Raw genomic sequence first — 22,611 nt, 5'->3', positions numbered from 1 at the left:
CTAATTTCAGTGTAAAAACATATTTTCTTCAGAGAACTGCTAGGCTTAGATACACGGATGTTCATAGTAGCAGATTTGCTACCATGATATTAAAAATACATTTTAGCATTAAAAACGATAATTTTGTAAAAGTTATTTTATACTGTGTGATACATTAACTCTTTTACTTTATATAAATAGTAATTATTAACTGTTTTATTAATAAAATGTTTGTAAAATAAACAAACAACTTACGTCTAAAAAGGTGCTTGCATTGTTTGCTGCGTCCATGCTTCTAATTTTTTTAAGCTGCTATCTATGCCTAAAATTTGCTAATAACACCTTTATTCTGTAAATTTATGACATAAAAATTACATTTCATGGCGTTCCTGGTATAAAAAAGTGGCGTTTAATATATGGTAGCAAAATATGCTACCATGGGCATTAGACGGTTAATAGAAACTTTAATTTTAAGATTATTTGCTATTCTGTTTAAATGAACTAATGTCTTTATTTGGATTGAGTATTAGTTTTGACTTATGGTTTGAATCTAGCAAATAATATGATGCATATTTGGAAGTAAGATGAAACACTCTCTTCATTTAGTTGTTGTTAATTGATGGTAGATCGCTTTATCCCTTTGGTAAGTCAATTAATCTGCGATCAATGACAATAACTACTTTTTCAATATTTAGAATTTACTTTTGGTTTTGGTATTTTGGGGTTTAAGATTTTTGTTTGCAGATTTTTTAAAACAAGAAGTTGAAATTACTTTTTAAAATACTAATTCAAATTCTGACTAAACATTTTTTCCATTCACGGTTTTAAATTGAGTTTGTGTTTGGTATATGGAATATACCAAACACAAACTCAATTTAAAACCGTGAATGGAAAATGAATATGTGAATGTGGTATTTGGAAAGTTTTCTTATTATGAATTATTAGTTTATATAATAACATATATTTTATATAATTACTATATGTAATTTTGTATTTAAACTAATTCATATACATTTTGCATTATGCAACTTACATTCATTTATCTTTTTTTTTTTTTCCCATTTAGTAGCAAAGTTCCCAGTTAACAGTTCGTTTTAATTAGCAGTTCAAATCGTTGATCATTACAAGTTCAATGCAGATGTAATTCATTGGTAATTAATGGTTCTTTCAGAGTGTTACATAGCTTAATTAAAAATAACTGCATAGATTGCTTGGTATTTTTCCTCCTTTTAAAGCTAAGTTTTTCATTATTTTTTTAATTTTCTTCCTTAAGTGCTGCTTTTTTATTGCATGTTTTAAATTTTTTTAATGAACTAATTCTGTTGCTGGGTGGTCAAATAAGTAATGTTCAGGATTGCCTCTTTTCCCACATACACAGGTGGTCTGATTAAGATATTTTTTTCATAAAAGTATGTGGAGAAGGGTCATATCCCGTAATACGCCATTTTATATACAGATTTGTACTAATTTAATCTTTTCGAAGTTTTTGTATAAATTTGAATTTCCTTTCTTGGGGGATGTTTTGCCTCCACTATTCCCATTCTAGTAATAATTTTTGCATTGCGGAGAATTTTAAGTATGATTTCAGGAGTGGGGTGTTTATTCCTTGTGCATTATAGGACCACTTTCATCATTTCAGGATGTACTTTAATCTAGTCGATTATTATTTTTGTTTGATGGCTTTGGATTGAATATGTTGTAATTTCTCTTACGATTGGAGATTTGTGAGCTTTATTAGGTATTGCATGCATTATTGTGGACAATGAGTCTGTTTTAATTTTTATTGTTTATATATTGTCATTTATGCTGCATTTAATAGCTTCTTTTGTCACAAATCTTCTGCCTGAAATACTGAATTTTGGCCTTTTAGATAAAATTTAAATATATTAGATTACTATTGACTTTAATATATAACTATTTCACATCCTACTTCATTATTAAGTTTTGATCCAACCATATAAATTCCTATTTTGTGTTATTTTTCATTTCTGTTTTCCATACCAAACTTCAGACAGATGTTTAGATATTTTGATAGATGAATTTGGTAGAGATATGAAACAATAATAACATTAAAATACATCAAATTGGAAGTCTCAGAGATCCACTCAACTCCAGATTCATTTACTAGCTGTATCTTATGTAATGGTTTCGATACTTTTGATTTCATTCAGGAAATTTTTTAGAACTTTAAAACTGTGAATTCTAAACCTTTAATTTATTGCATCCATTGAAAAATATACTGGGAGCATTTAATACACCTCCCAATGTTAGAATGATCAACATTTATTACCTTGTGGTCATCTATGTTTTTGGGTGAGACTTTTAAGAAACTCATCATTAATGTGATCAACAAATTACATTTCAGTATTCTGCTTTCAGAATATTAATAGAATCAGAAAATTTAACATCTATTTTTTTTTCCCCAATGGTGGGCACTTCTCACTCCTAAGGCCACACGTGGTGACCATTTAATTGTGGGGATACCTAAGAGGCGATCACCATTACCTCCTACAAAGGGACAATTTTACATCCAAGCCTTCTCTGGGATTTTAACTCGGGCATCGCAGTCAGGCTCCCTTAACCACTATACCATCTGGCCGGCACAATCTAACTATAAAGGAAGATTGAATGGTCTGTTAGACTTTCTCCTGGCCTACTTGGGCATCCATAACCTCATTAGCATCAATAGCTAAATTATTAAATTTGTTCCTAATTCACACTACATTTCAACAGTTTAACTAGATAGGCAGGTTTCTTGGGTAAAACAAAATTGTCCTTACTATTAGTAGCATCACTGCAACTACTACACTTATTCATTTTCTTAACTATTCTAATTGATACTTTTAGAATTAGCAGTTATCATTATAATGTTTTCATTAATATTTACAGCATTATCAGGGTCAATAATATTTACATTAGCAGAAGTAGCATTAATACACTTAGCTTTACAATAATACTCATTCAATAATAACATTTCTTTACTGACAAGGACAAATGGCACCAAAGAGATTACACTTACTTTCAGGAAGACAGAAGATTTTTTTCAGCAACCTCCATCATCAACAGAGGATTCCATCACAATACTGTAAAATGGGGCTGGACTACATCTAAAAAAACGTATTTGATACTCCACATAACACTTTTAACTCATGTTGAATTTGCTCGATAAGCATACGTTCTTCAAATTTAATACATCTATCTTTCATAAACATTTAACAGAACTAAATATTGATTTTCTTGTCAGAAACAATCACTGGCCAAGAAAATGGCAAAAAAGAATATTGTAATCAATATGACCTCTGTGTTTCACTCAGGCAAGAAGTAGGAGAAAGCTGATAAATTCCTGAATGCTTTTCTTCAATTGTAAACTCTCCCTACTATGCAAAAAACAGTGAAAGCAAATTCATATTTTGCACTACTCAATGAACAAGATTTTTCACTGCTAGGACCACTGAAAACACCTGACATTTATACAGAGGGCAATTTTTTTATTCAGCATAGAAATTATATTTTAAGTATATTACAAATCATTTGTTCTTATCTTTTTGTTCGCTTGTGTGTGCATCTAAGTGTGTGGATTTGTGTTAGAAAAAGATGTAAGGTGTTATGCTATTAATTTCACTGTCAGATAATTTTTTAAAAATTTATCACAATCTTTAATAAAAAAAACAGATGGAAACAATTAATTTAATTCTTTTATTATAAAAATTATAAAATTTTCCTTTATTACAAATATTATAAATTTTTAAAGACTCAAAACTGATAATGAGAGAATATATTGCACATATTAATCTAAAATAAACCTTTTTATTATACAAACAACTTCACAAACAGTAAATATTTGCAGTAAAAAAAATATACAAACAGTAAATATTTGCAGTAAAAAAATATATCTCCTTAAAATGTATGAAAATATAATACATCACAGATATTTATATTTTTTATAGCACAAATTACATCTCAGTAAAAATTTTACCATAAATAAAAAGTAAAACATGCTTAAGTTCATTACTAAAATATTAACTGCCCCATTAATTACAAGCTTACATATTTAATTCTTTTGGCAAGGAAAAATAAACTTAGATAATAGTATCATAGAAAACATTACCCAATGCAATTGAAATGAGTATTCTAATTTTTAGCTCATAGTATTTATGTTAAACACTTCAACTTATACAGGCTGTTAATTTTCTATATACAAAAGTATTTTAATTGCTTATAGAGTGGAATTCCAATTATTTAGTCAATTGTTGTTCTTTCCAAGTTAAGGAACATTGTTTATTATTGATTTATTTGCAAGTTTCCCTTTTTTCATTTATTTAAATAAACTGTAACGATAATACAGTACAGTACAGTTAATGACTGCTAAAAAACCAACTTAAACAACTAAATAGATTACTCTTTTTGGTATTTCATTAATGTCAGAAATTTATTGTAAAGCATAGCATACGAATTTACTTCTGTTACTAATATATAATACTACTCTGTTAATTTTATTACTTAATTTCCTTATTAACACATTAAAGTGGGGATCTTGACGAAAATATGCTAGGTAACGCAGCGACTGCTTCGCCTTGTTTTTCGTCCTAGAACGGGCAATATTTTGCGAACTCATAAAAAAATTTAGACTTAAAAAAAGTTAATTAAAACTCTTAAAACTACAAGAAATATTAAAAAAGAACTAAACACTAATTACAAAAAATGTTTTAAAGTGCATATTTATGAGAAGAATTTAGTATTTTTTATGAGTGTGATAATGTTGATAACACTTGCCACGGTGAAGAGGTGCATTGCAAAACTCGCATTTGAAGCAAGTCAACTTTCTTTTTTTATGTGCCGCACAAACTAGTTGAGATACATGCGCAGGCTACAGTCGAGATGCGCAAGGTACAGTCGAGATAAATCGTATTACTACGACTCCCGCCTTTAAGCTATAGTCGATATAAATTGTAGTACTACGACTCCCGCCTTTAAGCTACAGTCGAGATAAATCGTAGTACTATGACTCCCGCCTTTAATGTGTTAACATTAAAAATATCTTTAGTTAAATCTTTTCATAACTTTTGGATTGTTATATTACACTATGCTTCTTTGCATTCATTTATCATCTATGTAACTTAGGAAGTGTTGCCATTGCATAAAAGACAATTTCATTCATGTGTCACTGAGCATGGCAAATAATTACTTTTCATTGTATTATCATTCACTGTTTGAACATCAGTCTAATTAACAGGCCAAGCTCTGTTTTAAATAAAAATATATATATATATATAGTTCAGTAAATATTACACAGCACAAGGTAGCATTTTCATAAAAAGAATTTTCATGAAATTTTGAAGCTTGGGTTTACCAATAAAGCAATAAGCAATAAGATTTAGAGCAAAGGTCAGTTTACTTAATATAATTTTGATTAATTGAATTCATTGTTTAAAAAATTCTGGAATAACTATATGACCTGATAAATATCTGCTCTATATTAATATGAAAATTAACTTCAGTGTCCAAGATCATAACTATTGATTGTATTAAGAAAGTCATGCTTCATTGTATCGTAACTAGTGTTACTGGTAAGGGAGTAATGTTGGAACAACAAATAGTTTAAAATCCCTAAACAGATGGCGGCACCCGCCAACAGCATTTTTATTCTCTAAATTAGGCTTGACAATAGCACATGCTAAGTTTAAAAATAAAATGTAAATAATGTGTAAAAAAGGTTTGGGAGTAAAATTAACATTTAAATAATAGTATATAATTTTTAAGATTTAATTCATAATTTTTATAATTTTAAACACATTTTATATTTAATTATATGTATTCAGTGTAAACTTTATCTGTGAACAAGCTGTGTGAAGTACTGCCTCCTGTTCTTGTTGAAATGGTAGCACATGGAACTTGAGGATTGATGCTGGTGTGTTTTATCTTATCATGTATTTGTCAAAATAAGATGGACCTGTAGTAAAATAATAATTAAACCTGGATTAGTCGAGTGCTGACTTTACAGTGAGAAAGATACATGCAACCTAAGAATGTAAAATACCAATAGATTGCTTTTTGGGAAGGCCATATGACTTCAAAATATCATTCACTTTGGATATAGATTTTATTTTGAGCCATCACAGAAAAGATTTTGATTTATTTACCCCTTTTCCTGAAAAAGTGAACAGATAAATTGGTTGCTTCTGTTCCTTTCAAAGAACTCATTTCCCTTCTCCTTTCTAATGGCAACCACTTTCAATTTATAATTTCTTGACATGTTGGGGCATATTAAAACACATGTAGTTTAATGGTTTAATTTAACTTGGACAATTTTTCTCTCTTTCAAAATCTAGTTATTGATGGCAAGCATTTCCATAACAGGCCAATTTTATCAACATTATACATTTGCTCTAGAAGCAATTTTTTGAGCCACCAATTAACTCATTGTAAAAATCCTTTGCCATACTCTCTTATGATCACTCATAAAAGTTCACTGTGCATTTCAAGCTCCCGAATGCGATGTCATTTTTTGAACCATACAAGCCATTCCTGATGACACACTGACTTCATCTTCAAATAACAGTTAATCTCCCCACCACCACCACACACACACACACACTCAAGTCCACAAAGATTTTCTCTAGGCTGTCTGTTGGATAAACTACTCAAAAAACATAACTTATCCAAGTTTTCATAGTTTTATTTTTCCTTTTATTCCCACAGCTAAATTAGACGTATAAACTGCATTTCCTTTTTTCCCCCTTTAACATCAGATATACACAATATGCTCACCTATCCCATACTGTAACAATAAAGATTTTATGTTGGATGTGTTCTCTAGTTTAGTGATAATTTCAAGTTTTTGATGAACAAAAGAACAATATGCTTCTGCTTCCCCCCCCCTTTTTTTTTTCTTTTTTTTTTTCAGACATTTCTTACACAACAGTACAGCAAAATTAATTGAAACAATGTCATTGATACATGTCACAAAAACAACTTAATAGCAAAACTACTCTTTATTGAGGCAACACACCTTCTGTTTGTTTTTATTTACATTATTTTTGTATTTCAATAGCAATCAATATGAAACACAAGATTAAAGGCTGAACAGAGAGTCATAGGGCCACTTAAGGCTGTCTCAGTCACAGACACATACAGCAAACACACTAAAGTAGAATTCCTACAATTAACTGATAATTAAGGATATAATTTATAATCTTGCTTGATGGATTTCTTGCCTTGTCAAAATTTGATAAAAATCCATTACATGTTAAAAGTTCCACTATAAAATAATTATGTATATTATTATTATAATATTATTAGTTCCATTATGATAAAATCTTTCCTTATATAAATTAATAAATTATAAATTCCTTATATAATTATAATATTATAAAAGTTTGCAGATCTCCATGAAACGTTTACCATCTCATTGCAGTTCTGAACTTTAAAGATAAAATCTTTTAAAGTAAGCATGAAAGTCACTATATACTTGACCTTTTGATTACTATTACCAGTCTCAGTTCTTATTTATGCAGAATTTCCCATTTTTTTTTCCATAATTTGTAGGTATAATTCTTCATAAGGATTATATGGCCTTCCTCTTCAACCCTGCAACTCAATGTTTTCAGTGTTATTTTGTATATTAGTCTTTATAGCCAATGCATCCAACATCCCATTTCCAATAAAAACCACAAGTGGTCCAGATTAATGGCTGTACAGGATTTATTTTTAAACTGAGCAGTTTAATTTTGTAGGTGATTTAACAATGTTGTGTGTGTATATATATGTATATGTGTGTATGTGTTAGATAAAATCAGCTTTATAATTCAGTTTAGCAATAGGCTTTTAATTTCCATTTTTTAATTTGGGTAGTTCCTCTTTATTCCCAAAATAGTAATAACTTTCCTGAACTGTGCCATTTCTATATTAATCTATGTCATATAACTTGCACAACACTGATGTAGCTAATTGAGAAACTAAACTCGAAATTTTGAGAACTGAAACCTTTCTGATCTACGCCAAAATCTCTTGTATTGGATAATCGCGCACTTTAGCCTAGGCACAATTACAATTCCAAGTAAATTGTGACCCCATATGTCAATGGAAATAAAAATTAACATTTAATCTTATTCAGTTGCTATGTTTCCTCCTCACTATGGATCTGCATTCTACACCATCAATACTGCTACATCGTTTTCTCTTTTTTATTGCATAGATATGGTCTTGATCACAATGAACTTCCAAATATAAATTATCAGTTATCACTGCTGTTATTCCATGCATTTTCTTTTCCATTTTATATTTCTCTTAAAAAATCTTGTTTTACTCTCATAGTTTGTGATAGCAATTTTTGCATTTTCATGTAATTAAATTTTTTTTCCCCACAGCCCGATTAATCTTCCCCTTCATGTCAATCAGAAGTCTATTTATACTAACAGAAAAAATACAGCAAAATGAGACTGCGATAAATATGGAAACTACAAAATTGCATCACTGATTATAATAACATATTAAATTTGAAACATATTACATTAGATTAAACATACACATAATGGTACACATTTACATATATACAAAACACTCTCTTCAATTCTATACACTACTTTTTGAATAAAGATATTATATAAATTAAAAAATCATGCAGTAGTTTGCTGCTGCAAGTTCCTCCTAAAATGATCTCTCAAAGAATATTCATTAAGTGAATCTGTATCATCTTTAGCCACATTATTTAAAAGATGTTCATATTCTTTATCACTACCATATAATTCTTCAGCAGCCTGAGTGAAAACACTGGACTCAACAATTTTCCCATTTTCATATTCTTTATATTTTTCAGTATATTTTTTATCACTGATAGGCTCAGTCACATTACCAGAAGCATTTTCTATCTTTTTAGTAGTCTTATATTCAATATGTGTACCAGCTTCTACCTTATTTTTCATAATATTAATTTTTTTAATTAATTCCTGACCTTTTTCAAATGACTTGATATTGTGGCCTGGTGGCTTAGGATAAATGTTACAGAATGACATTTCAGGAGAATAGTCAAAAATAAAATATAGCAGTTTATACATTTCATCTGGCAGAAAAAAACACTGACCCATTTCTTTTCCAAGGCACTTTGGAATATGATCTTGACTTGAATATGGAAAGCATACTTTACAATACTTTCTTTTTTTGGGCACATCATCAAAGGATTGATATCTATACTCAGATATGAAAGCTACAGCATCAGGCAATTGATTACGCCAATGGTGTACTTTCATGGGAGGTTTATTTTCTCGATCAAAAAAATGGAACATACCTTCAGATATAATGAACATGATAATATCAGATTCTAAATATTTCTCTTTCAACCAATCATGTGGATATCCAATACTACCATATATTGTATCTACTTTCACATTACAATGAGCAGTTAAGTAATTTTCATATGCTTCAACAAATTCTTTATGGGCACCACAATCTGGGGAATATACAAATAGCACAACAGGCTTCGATTCTGAAAGGGAGAAAACAAATTAAAAACTAAAATGAAATAATAACTTTAGAAATATGCACAAGTAGGAAGCAAACAAACACATCTAGCTGTTAAAAAAAAGACTACAAATATTAACTTTAGAAATATGCACAAGTAGGAAGCAAATTAACACATCTAGCTGTTAAAAAAAGACTACTCAGCACTGAATGTAAAATTTGTTATGCGGTAAGATCAATTTCAATATTAAACCTAAACATTTTACTAAAGATCAGTGCAGATGCACTGATGAATAAATTATAATCCTCATGCCAATCTGGCAATTCATTTACTTATTTTCTGCTTTAATTACCACATGAATTCATAGCAGCTTGAGAAATGAGTCATGCAGTGATACCCAAAACATTTTTTTTAAAGTATTAATAACTGAACACCAAACAGCATAGTAACCTATTATGCTCACATTATGCTTGGCGATGATTGCAGATTTCAGCCAACTCCGCTGAAAAGTGTTAAGTATATCCTTGAGAAGAAATTTTAACATAAATTTCTTTCTGGATGGAAAAAAGGTCAAAAGAATTTATTTAGTGCTGTTTGAATTAAGATTAACTGATTTGTTGTTCGGATAAGCCTTCAGTGTATGTTAGATTCCGAACATGTCTTTGGTCACCAACCTCGTGATACACTGGCAATATTATATAGTGGGCACTAGCTAAATTTTATGATGATAGTCACTATTTTGAAGACATTGCATACAAGGAGCAAATTTTTCTAATTAATAAAATTTGTGATGAAATGTGGCAAAGTGGTAATAAATGAAGGTGATATAACAGAAGTTTTTTATTACAATGACAATGCTCCAATAATCAATCAACAAATGGATGGCAAAATCTGATATATGATTCTAAATCCAGAAAATTTTACTAGTGCAGAAAGTGACAGAGAGATTGTTGGAAATAAAAAATACTTCAGCTGACAATTTAATGGAAATTCTCGACATTGCAATTACAGGAATTGAGCAATAGAATATTGTACTACAGAGTACAAATTAGTTAAGATAAAGCGATTTTTTTATAATTTATGTACATACTTTCATATGCAGTGACATTAGGAATAAATAGGAAATATGTACTAATTAACTGCTTCATGGAACTGATTACAGTACAACATGTGAGGCTAGTTGCAGGAAGAAGACTAATTTGATGGAGGATATTCTAAGGGAACTATCGCATATTCAAGCTGCAATGGGAAAAGTCCAAAAACTATACCCAGCTAACTTTTTCATTATGAACTGTATGAGACAAGCTGCAAGCGATATCCATCTGGCCAATTATAGACTCAAATATTAATGGAAAAACCAGCAGCATGGAACTTAATAATAGCAGTTGTTATTAACAACTTCCACAATGAAATACTTCTTAAAAATGAACATTGCAAGCTTTACTCAACATAAAAAGGGATTTGTTTGTTGATCTGTGTGACAAGTGAAGTAAAGGAAAATAAAGAATGCTATAGAATTCATTGCATTTAACAGATTCTAAACAGCAATGGGAACATCTTTGGATAATTTTAGGAAAGCCAAATGATTTCAACATGAAAACCATATTCAGGTTGCATTAATATTACAATCTACACAGAATAACCAACGCAAATAAATTTATTGTGGCACTAACAAATTAATCGTGGCAGTAAATATATCAACTGAATTTAAATAAAACAAATAATAATTATAATAATAAAACCAATTTGTCAAGAATCTCTTGAAAAGAAATATAGTTGTTTTAGAAAAATATTTCTTTACAGTAGAAATTAAAGCAATGATACATATTTTAATCTCACAAATGAAGTTAGAAGGAAAAAATTAAAGAAATACACTCATGTACATAAATTAAGGATAATGCAAAATCAGGCAAAGGAAGAGTTAGAAGCAAAACAAATTTGACTTATTTGTAAAGCTTATTTATTAAACAAAAGGTAAAGAGCAAAAAAGATGCTATATGTTTGATATTATTAAAAAAATTAGCGATTTTTCTCTCTGAAGCAAATTACAAAAAAAAAAAAAAAAAAAAAAAAAAAAAAAAAAAAAAAAAAAAACACCTATTTACAAAAAAACAATATTACATGATCATCAAAATCGTAAAAAACAACCTTATATTTAGCGTAGGTATAATGAAACACTCAATCGATTTCGAGGGCAGCTAAAGGTCCCTCCTCATCAGGAGAAAGAAATACATAGAAAGAAGAAAATAGGAATCACAGAAACACGTGGTGCTTATCAGCACTGCACGTGGTTATAACTAGATTTTTAATCAGAGTTGCACTGACCGCCTACTTCTAGTCCTGGCCAGTCCTGGCGCACTGGCCATCTACTTCTAGTCCAATATTACATGGTTGGTATGATTGTTAATACATTGTATGTCTCCCAGATGATGCAATACAGTCCGTACAATGCCTAGGCAAGCTGAATATCAAATTATCGATTTGATCTTGGGGGATATTAGACCACTCAAAAAGCAATGCTGTCCGAAGTTTCGGTAGACATGTAGGAGGTGGTTGACGGTCTGCAACTCGTCGGCCGAGCATGTCCCACACCTGCTCTACTGGATTCAAGTCCGGTGAGAATGCTGGCCAGTCCATACGGGTGATATCCTCCGATTGAAGGCATTTGCTTACGATGTTTGCATGGTGAGGACAGACGTTATCACCCATAAACACAAATTGTGTGCCCATGGCGCCCCGAAACAAACGTACATGTTGTTCCAGAATGACGTCCCGATAGATTTGGCTTGTCATGGTTCCAATTTGAACATGCAGGTCAGTTCTAGAACCCAGAATAATTCCACCCCAAACGAGCACTCCTGCACCACCGTAACGGTGTCATTCAATGATGTTTTCTTGGTGGTAACGGGTACCTGGAGCTCTCCATATGAAAGTCGGCGAGAATCAGACTGCAAGCTAAACCTGGACTCGTCGGAAAACATCACACAAGCACACTGTTGCGGTGTCCACAATGCATGCTCTCTCTACTCCAATCTAACCGTAGGCGACAGTGAGTTGCAGTAAGTGGAACGCATCTGACAGGTCTATGACCATATAGACCAATCTGCCCTAAGCGTCTGTACACGGTCTGCCTTGAAATTGTCATATCAGTGGCTGAAAAGAGCTGACGAGACAGGTCTGAGGCTGTGCTCTGCCTGTTTCTTTTGGCAGTAACTGCCAAATAACGGTCCTCATTCGGCGTTGTAACTCTGGGGCGACGTGTGCTGTAATGTCTACTCATGTTACCATCCTCTTGGAATCATTGCCAAAGCCTGGAGATGACACTCTGGGCAATTCCAAGTTTGTCTAACACTTCCATTTGGGTACGCCCACATTCCAGACGGCCGATAATTCTACCACGTAAAAAATCATCCAAATGCGTCCTTTGTGTCATAACTATTCGGTTATTGCACTGAAATGCTTATAAAGCGCCTGCGAACAATTTTACTTCTTTGCCTGTATTCCTTATATATCACTCTCTTAAACTTTCATCATTGTGATGTACCATTGGTATCATCTGGTTACTTCCTGAAATTTGCATATGATTCTTGAAGATGTGTGTAGTGATTTTACAGGTATTATATTTATTTTAGAGTTCGATTTCCGCGTGACTCCGAATTATCCTTAATTTATGGACATGAGTGTATCATCCATTTTTCAGTTTCTGATGCCTAAATAATTTATGTCACTGGATTTAGGTAACTTTAAGGCTTACAGTGTAGAACTTTATATCTAAATCCTATAAATTCTGAAGAAACTCAGTTAGAAGTATTTAGTTTAAAAACACCAAGCTGAAATTATTAAATGTCAAACCCTATTTAAATTATTAAATGTCAGAAAGCAGCCATGTTTTTTTAAATATAATTCTCAAATATAATTTACTTCAATTGTACCTGAATCTGAGAGTAGCACTAAGCATATTTTTAACATTTCCAGCTGTTACACACTGTTATTTTAGAATAGGCACTTCAAGGTAATTTCCTCCTTCTCACTTGTCTTGTAACCATGGTAATGAATATTGGAAAGATCATCGTGTTCTGTAATTTGCTGCAGTCTCTTTATCATATGTGTGCTGTGATGGCAATATGTTATAATTGTAGATGACAGGAGTGCTGCTATGCCTTTGAGTTGCATGTTTTAAGGTAATATACTAATACTATACATGTTTTAAGGACTATAGCAGTGAAAGAAAATTCAACATATTTAAGATGAGAAAAAGTTATATACAGTAAACTCTTGCCAAGCACAATTTTGCATATATGTTTTAAATTGTTTTCATTTCATTTATCCAATGCTAAAATTTCATTCATACATGCTTCAACCTGGTTAAAGTTCAGAATATTTCGTCATAATCTAATAAATAAATATAATAACAATAAACTTTTCTTTCAATCTCCCAAGACATGCATTATGCTCTGAAGCTCATATTTAAATTTACACAAAGTGTTTTAAATATCAATTATATATGACTAATCAGAATTTCACAATTCTTCAAAGAACAGAAAATAAACAGAAGATTTTACCATATCACTAGCAACCAAATTTATGTTATGAACACCAAAATGTATGTAAGGATTTCTTAGATTTTCTTACAGAACAAGAATTTTCTACTCTTGCCCTTTCATGTTACTTACATCATCATATGACTGGTCATGATAAACTAAAAGAGGTTAATCCTAATCTAAATAAAATTTACAAAACAGTAACTTAGTAAGTCTTTTTCACGTGGTATCATCAATTTCATTAAAAAAAATCTCTAGAAAACATATCAACCTTCTTTTAATCAAAAAACCCACTCTTATTTGTGACATGCATCTGATGTACAAATTAGAATTATTGAACAATGTTTGATTTTTTTCCAAAGCAGAAGTCATTTCATTAGAAGCTGCTATAATTATTTTTATTTTGAATGTTCTTGCTGAAGTAAGTAATCAGTCTGTCAGGTTTTAAAACTTATTGAACATGTTTGTTCAAAACAAGATTCATTGGTCACTGACTCAAACTACACTTAAAAATAATAAGGCTTAAATTTCCAGCTTCTAATGAGCTCTCTTAAAAAAAGATTCCTTTCCACCAAAAATATGATAGAAAGCTCTCTCTTTAAAATTACTTTAGGGATATTAGAATATGCTATTTGGGAAAGTTTTAGGAGCTGCAGCCACCATGTATGCACAAGTTAAGACATGCATGTTTCCATGTGGCAACTGTAAACATACTGACCAGTCAAGCTCATTATGGTACCCCTCCTTAAATTTAGGAATATGCTTTTATTTCTTTTTTCTTATTATTTATTCATTTTAATCTAATTATGATAATTATGATAATCTAATCATTTTAATCTAATTATGATAATATTAAACAACAGCTTTTACAATTTTTCAAATTTGTAACTGATTTACTTATTGAGTATCATACATACTGAATATTTCTCTCATCACATAACAAATATCTATAGTTATGAGAATGCATATGAATGCATATCTCCTTTAAAATCAATGGGGATATCTCAACCTGGTGAAGATTTTATATAAACCTCTGTGCATTTTGAGAATGAACTGATACAGGTTCACCATTTTCAGAAAAGGCTTTTTTCCTTTAAAGGACATTCTTTATAAACTAAAAAGAAACATGAAAAATTTCTTCTTAAACAAATTTACATAAACACAGATAGAAAATACCTGGTGAAAAGATGTTCATGTGTCGCTTGAAAAGTCTCCAAAAAATCAAGAAAATAAGAGCTGCTAATGAAATGAAGAAAATTACAGCACACATGTAGATGATGATTATCAAACCTAAAAATTAAATTAAATTATTTTTTAATATATAATTTAGATTCATAGCTCATAACAATATTTTAAAAAGCAGAAATAAAAACACACAATTAAAAACTTAAAAGAGTACCATTTATGAAAAGGACACGAGTTTAGATTAAAAAGTTTACTAATTATAAAATAAGGTTTTAGGCTTATAAATATGTTTAAAAAGTAGGAAAAATTTTGTTAGCAATCTGCCTAAAAAAGAACTGGTAGATTTCAGTGGAAGGATGTTCTAATGAGTATTTTTGTTAATTACAAAGTATAATTTGCAATACGAAATTTCGCATTTGAATATTAAATGGCACAGACAACAACTTTGCTTTCCTCCACATACAATGATAACGCTGTACAAAACTGTACCAGATTTTTTTAAGTAAAATGTACTTTTCTTAATATTTTTAGGGGGGGAGTATGGGAGGGTGGGGATGGCTTTATTTATTTCAATGTCAACTTCAGAATAATCACAGCAAGTGCATATCGATACTATGCAATTGATTTTAGCTTGAAAGGGCTATTCATCTCAAATCTTTTTCATTGAATCGCTTTTGATGTCCTTAACACTTTTCAAACAAATAGATGCCACAATGTTGGTAACAATGCTCGGAATCAATCATATTAATCAGGTTGTTAGCATTTACTTGATGTGCTTTTAAGAATCTCAAATGATTGAAAGTTCTTCAACTTTCATCTTCCATTATTTTTCATTACATGGGAGAATAGAATAATAAAAGAAAGACCAGTCAAAAGAAGTAAGTACAAGAATAGATTGATCAACTGTGATAGAAAGCATATAAAAATTTAAAAAGGAGCCGTTTGAACAACATTAAAATCTCAACCTTTTCAGATCTTATTTCATTTTATTTACTTATTTTTGGTAACCCTTTATAAAAGTTTGGAATAATGTTTGTTCATTTTAAGTCATCTCGTGTTAGTTTTCATTGCATTTTGCATCCTGCATTCGCTAGATTTTCAGAAAAAGGGCACAATTTCCAGGCAAAATTCCAAGTATTCCAGTTCTCACACATAAAAAGATGTAAAATATTATGTTAACAGCTGCTAACAAAAAGTTAGAACAACCAGAAATTTGTTTCCCAGAAATCATTTGCCTTTTTGCTTAGCTAAGAGTTCATATGCAGAACGAGAAAAGCTGCAGAAAATAACAACCTGTTTGGTACAACTTTGGATGTAACTGCCAAACAATACCCACTGGAAATTGGGGGGGGGGGGGAAAGCTTAATCGATTTACTGATGTCAAAGTATATATTATTGTGAAAAGATTATTGGCAGTATATTGGCAAATAGTGGCACAATACAAGTGCTATTTTATTTACACATTTTTCATTTTTACATAAAGTAAGTTTTTCAATATTTTAAATTATTTTACTATAATATTTAAAAAATTGGGGGTAATTATATTGATTTCTTAATTTCTGTTACAGTATTTGCTACATATCTTGTATTATAATTACATCAATATAATGGTACTTCACCATTTTTCTTTGTTAGACTCCACAAGCCTTGAGCAGTCTATGCAAATTGCATCTATGCATCTTCCTCATTGTTAGTTGGCTTGCCTCCTTCACAGAAAATTAAACTGTCTTGAAACTGAGGGTGATCATTTTAGGTTTCAGTATAATTCAATGAGCTTTTTAAAACAGCAGTGAAAAATGGTCAAGTGCCAGTATGGGTACTAGTAATGCTATAAACACTATTTTCTCAAAGTTTAATGATTCATGAAGAAATTTTCACTTATTTAATAAAGAAATGGCTTTATTATAAGAGACTCAGTATAAATTATGGATATTTTTCCTGAAATGAGAGTATACATCCAACTGTTTATGAATTGTGCATGAAAAAATGAATAAAAATAAAAACAGTCATTTAAAGGAAAGGAAACTGTTTCATATACTCATGGGATGTCTGAATACTTAACATATTTACTGAACTATTTTTTCAGCACTAATTAGTGTTGAAAAAATTAGTGTAAACATAGACACATATAACATTAGAGTAAACATAGTGACTAAATTAGTGTAAACATAAGACAGTAAGAACAAATACTAAGAATACTAAAAACATCATACCGCTGTCCTCACTTCCAACATAAAATGGTTTGGTTTTAACAGCAGCACAACCAACTACATTCACAGCTAAAGAGTAATAGCCTTCATCTACATTTAAAAATTGAACAGTCATTAAATCACTTCCAGAATCTTCAGTCACTTTAATTACATTTTCTATAGTCTTTGAATGAGCGGAGATAAGTTTAACAACATATGATGAAACATTTAAATAGCTTGGAGCTTGAGTGAATCTTACTTGCACCATATGCTTTGAAAGACTTCCATTAAAGATCATTATCAGTGGTTGCCAGTCACAAACAGAAGCTGTAAAACAAAATTAAGTTGTTTTTATTTCTCTGAAATATACTGCATTTATGAAGCATAGAGATAATTACAACAATAAATTTGGTCATTAAAGTACTGACATCCTGATATTTTGTGGTATAAAAAACAATACATAATCAATGCACACTTATTTGGTACAGTGCTGATAGCAATCTCATGATAATTTCTCTCTCACAGATTAAAACCAATGCCTAAAATTAAAAAAGAAATGTATAAAAAATCACTTATTCTATTGAGTAAAAATTAAAATATTCTGACTAATTAGTTTTAGATTGTTCTTTATTTTTCTGATCATATTCTATCTGCAAAGAAGTACAGAACTAAATCTGATATATAAAATCAATTCTGAATCTCTGCAGATATTCATACTATTTAGGGCTTTTAAAACTATTGGTACAGTTCCAGAGTTAAAACTATTGGTACAGCATTGTATCAAGTTGCTTTGATGAAATAGAAAACTGCTTTTTATATATTTATTTTATATATGAAGAAAACCATGAAAGAGATAAACACAGCCAGTACATTACCATAAAAAAATGTGTTCAAAGCAGAAATGAATACATTTTGTGATTAATTGCTAGCTTAAATAAGCATTAATAATTTAGTTTCAAAGTGATTTCAGAATAAAATTATGTAACAGCAATCTTCGAATTCATGCACTAAAAAGTACTTACTTTGAAAATGCATATGTAAAATATTCTTCAAGAAATAATACTCGCACTTTTAATTTTGTTTTACATACTGAGATATACACAGGTAGTTGTTATATCACAAATTTTAACTGTCCTAAAGAATTTAAATCAATTGTGTATTAAAGTTTTTTTATTTAATTGAAATTGTTTAGGCTAGTGATGAAAAAATTTATTTAGGCAGTAAAAGCTTTCGTTATATTATTTTCAATTTTTATGTGAAAACAAATGATTGATGGCTGTACATTTGATTCATTTTTAGGATTGAAGAATTTGAACAAATGAGTTAACAATATTTATATATTTCTGATGATATACTATTTATTTATTAATTGTTATGGACAACAGCAACTCCCAAATGCTATGACAACATCTTCTACTAGCAACCTGTAAAGAGCACTTTTGGTTTAATGCTATTTTAAATGTATTAGGATGATATTTGATCACAAATACACATAATTTCTTCAGGATTCGAACCTGAGCCTAATGTAGCAACTGGCTCCCATATATCCTATATAATGGTAGGTTTCACTAGATGGAAGGGAGATATTACCCTAAGACAGACACTTCTCGTTCCAGGCGATTCTGATTTAAATCATTTAACATTTATTTATATTCTCAGAAATACTGGTAATTTTCAGACATGGTCTCTATGTGAGGAGGTGCCTTAAAATCATAAAAATGGGTGCTTTATAAATCAGGCAAAAAAACAAAGTGCCTTAAAATCCTGAAAATTATTGACATGTTTGAATGACTTTATTTCTAAAATTTACTTGCACTGAGAGACAATTGGTATATAAAATAAAAGTACAATTTCCCCTAGTTTACCTATGAGAGATTTACGTGAAATTTTTTTTAGGTACGCAAACAGCAGAAAAACAATAATCAAAATTTTCCCATAATTGCAGTAGCATATCTATTTTTATTGTCTCCAAGCAATACGAGAGCAAATTTCAAGATCATGGAGATAAATGTGGACCACTTTAATAAAGAACAACAAAATATCTTAAATATACCTCCAGAGCGTCAAAAAGGATCTGCTGTTCTAAGGCTAAACTAACTAAATCACTGATTCAGCACAACCCATTTTCAACATGATATTTAATAACATTCTAAAACTCTGTGGTTTCATTCTTCATGTATTATATAGCTGACTTCCAATGACCAGCCTAGTACAGGGAATGGCATTCACAGTTAACTTGAAATCCCGGTTAATAGAGGTCAATTAAAAAAACATCATTTGCAAAGAGAAATAATTCCTATTACATTTAACAGAAAAATACTATTAAGTATTTACTTACATTTTCAAGCATGGCAATTATAAGCTTTTGTTATATTACTTTCAATTCTTATTCTTAGCTTTCTGATGAAGAATTGGGAATTTTTTCTGAATTTCTGGACAGGAAGCAGAGGGTTAAATTATTTGATCAGTATTCCCTAAACGGAATTTAGTGATGCTATGAACAGGAGCTACAACGAAAAAAGAGCAGTTTAAAGTTATCTTATCACTCAGCTTTTGCTGGTTTGAGATGGAAAAGCTACAGTTTGCAAAATAAATTGCACTTTCGATGCTTCAGTTGAGCCACAAGAGGTTTTGTTACTGAGAGTGTGACAGTATATTTTCCAATCATTAGTGACCATATGACATGAAGAAAAGTGGCAAACTTCTCTTTGCTGGCAATTAAAGACCGAAATAAGCTTTTCTGCTTTGAAAGATAAGGGATTGGATTTTGTTCTCACACATCTGGTGACTCATTGATAGCGGTCAAGATCACAGATTTTGTTGATGACAGTTTTCAGGATTTGGTTATGGGAGAATTTTTATTTTATTTATTTATTTTTTTTTTTTTTCTTATTACAGCATTGGCTGCTACTAAGGCTAGAAGTGGTGGTTATTTTATTGTGGAGGCACCTAATAGGCAGCCATTGTTAAGGGAAAAGAAAAAATTCTTACAGTTGGTCAAGCATTAATTTTTAATTTTTATCTTCCAATCTATGATATTTTAATGGGTGTGGATTCGAGATTTCCTTGGAGCTTGTGCAAAAGCAGGAATAAGATTTAATTTGGTTCTTAAAGAACTAAGAAATTGAAAAAAAAAAAAAAAAAAAAAGAGGTGACTTTGCCCCTTGTGAGCTTGCTGCACAGGTGAGCTAAAGCCCTTTGCATTTTCTCAGTAAAAGTCCAAATAATCCCAGAAAATTTTCCTTGCAGTTTTGGGTTTTTCTTCAGCCATTCCCGGCAGCTGAAATGCATCTGGAGAATTCAGGATGTCTGCAATGACTCTCTCTTGCAACATAGTAATTGGCATATTCTTGTGGTACTGTTCTGTTGCTCGGACTGAAGTCATCGCCAAATGTCCTGCTAAACTCGCTAAGAGATTTGATTTATATGAAGTCATCAATGTTTACTTTTAAATTTGTTACAATGTTTACATTTTAAAAAAGTAAAAGAATGCATTTCAAAATTGGCAATGAGAATACAAATTCTAAAGATGTAACGGTCACTTTTATTTTTATTTTCTTGTATTTACTATGGACTTGAAAATTTGGGACTTACAAAATGATGAAACATCTTTCATACAATTTCTTTAGGAAAGAGGAATCATGTGCATGAAAAACCATAAAATGAAGCTCTACTCCAATTTAAAAAAATGGAGATGTGAAGATCTGGATTTGAACATTTCGATGTTAAACATAAGTTTATCAATTCTTATACTAGTTTTCACACTCAAACTTTTAGAAAAGTTATGGGAGAATGCAAAACAGACTTGGCACTGAATGCAACCAATTAAATTCTTATTTGAGTTAATGTGGCAGCGGCAGTGTCCTAAAATGCAAATCTTTTCAGACATTTTAAATGATATCTGCAGTTTCATGCCTCAGCATTCAATCTGATGTAATTAAATTTTCTAACCAATTTTTTTTTCTAATTTGTTTGGTAAGTTGCTTAATTTACATAAAAAATTTCTAATGTATGAATATCTGTTATGTTATTTTTCCCCTTGAATTTTTCTTTAACTAAACCATACTGTAAATATTTTGTTGAGTATTTTTATGCTTCGAATGTTTCACCAGATTGTCAGCTTTTGGTGATATCTGAATCCGGCCCCAATAACAGAACAGTACCATTCTTGTCAATACCTTATTCTCAGAATTCTCACCTCATTAGACAAGCTGCCTTAATGGCTATTCCTGTGAATTGCTTAACCCGTTCAGTATGGGCATGTCATATGTGCATCAGCAGCGAACATTACCTCATGGCCGGGCGTGTCATATTTAAATTGCCATTTAATTCACTCTATGGCCGGGCGTACCACATTTGACTTTTTAGATAGAATGTTTAATTAGTATTTTTTGTTGCCACTAGATGTAGCTGTATGTCTGTCATGGGGAATTATATCGAAAGTTAAGTATGTGTACCTTAATTTCTATGCAATGTTTTTTATTTTTGGTATTTTGTTTCGGAATGAGAGGGAGATTCGTGGGTGGGTGTTGAGCAATGTAATGTCTCTTTAACTGCGTCATTTGATATAAGCAAATGAACATGTTCTCGATGCTCTGGAATACTTTTTAATTTAATTTATTTATTTTATTTCCTTTTATTTTTTTTATCCCCATATAGTGGAGTAGATGTTCTATCATTAGAGACTTTTTTATTACTCTTAGATTTTTCCTTTAAGCATTATTATTTTTCTGGCGGAGACGAATATTTTGTATTGCTTAGCGAAAGTTTTTTTTTAATGTTCTATTGCTGGTGTTCTATTTTTTTAATGGCAAAATGAAAGCACTATCTGACCGCAGAAGATACACAAATGAGTCAAATTTGCTGATATTCTATGCCTGTGACATTTGCAAAGTTGGACTTAGCATAAACCCATGTTTCAAAGAATATCATACACTGTCTCTTTTTTGAAATATTGCTTCTTTTTCGTTGTTTGCACATTGAATTTTTATGAAATACAGTTTTAATATATTTTAATTTTAATTATGTGTTGTGTTAAATAAAATCTGTGATTGTTTGGATATTTTTCCATATATATTTAATTGTGGGATAAAGGAAAAATTATATTATTCTAGAATGAGTATTTTATAAAATTTTTAAGGAAAATATAACAATAAAGGTTTAAAATTAATCCTGACAACTACCTGAATGTTCTTCTCCTAATGTACCAAAAATTGGAACAATTGGATGACAAATTTAATTGATACAAATTTTTTTCCAA

General features: G+C 30.6%; 1 protein-coding gene across 2 annotated transcripts in view; it reads right to left on the bottom strand.

Moving 5' to 3' along the window:
* Window positions 1–6,308: 6,308 nt before the first annotated feature.
* Window positions 6,309–22,611, bottom strand: part of LOC118203851 (uncharacterized) — a 37,919-nt gene continuing 21,616 nt past the window's right edge. For both annotated transcript variants that reach the window (XM_085817575.1, XM_085817576.1), the window contains 3 exons: window positions 17,376–17,678; window positions 15,154–15,267; window positions 6,309–9,460 (listed from right to left, as the gene is read on the bottom strand). In XM_085817575.1, coding sequence (XP_085673701.1) covers window positions 8,595–9,460; window positions 15,154–15,267; window positions 17,376–17,678 — 1,283 coding nt within the window. In that variant the 3' untranslated portion in view covers window positions 6,309–8,594. The remainder of the gene's footprint in view (window positions 9,461–15,153; window positions 15,268–17,375; window positions 17,679–22,611) is intronic.

This window comes from Stegodyphus dumicola, chromosome 5 (assembly GCF_044657685.1).
Source record: "Stegodyphus dumicola isolate Sdum_Otavi_A_Nest chromosome 5, ASM4465768v1".
In the NCBI taxonomy this organism is placed as follows: domain Eukaryota; kingdom Metazoa; phylum Arthropoda; class Arachnida; order Araneae; family Eresidae; genus Stegodyphus; species Stegodyphus dumicola.
This window is presented reverse-complemented; position numbering and strand designations above follow the sequence as displayed.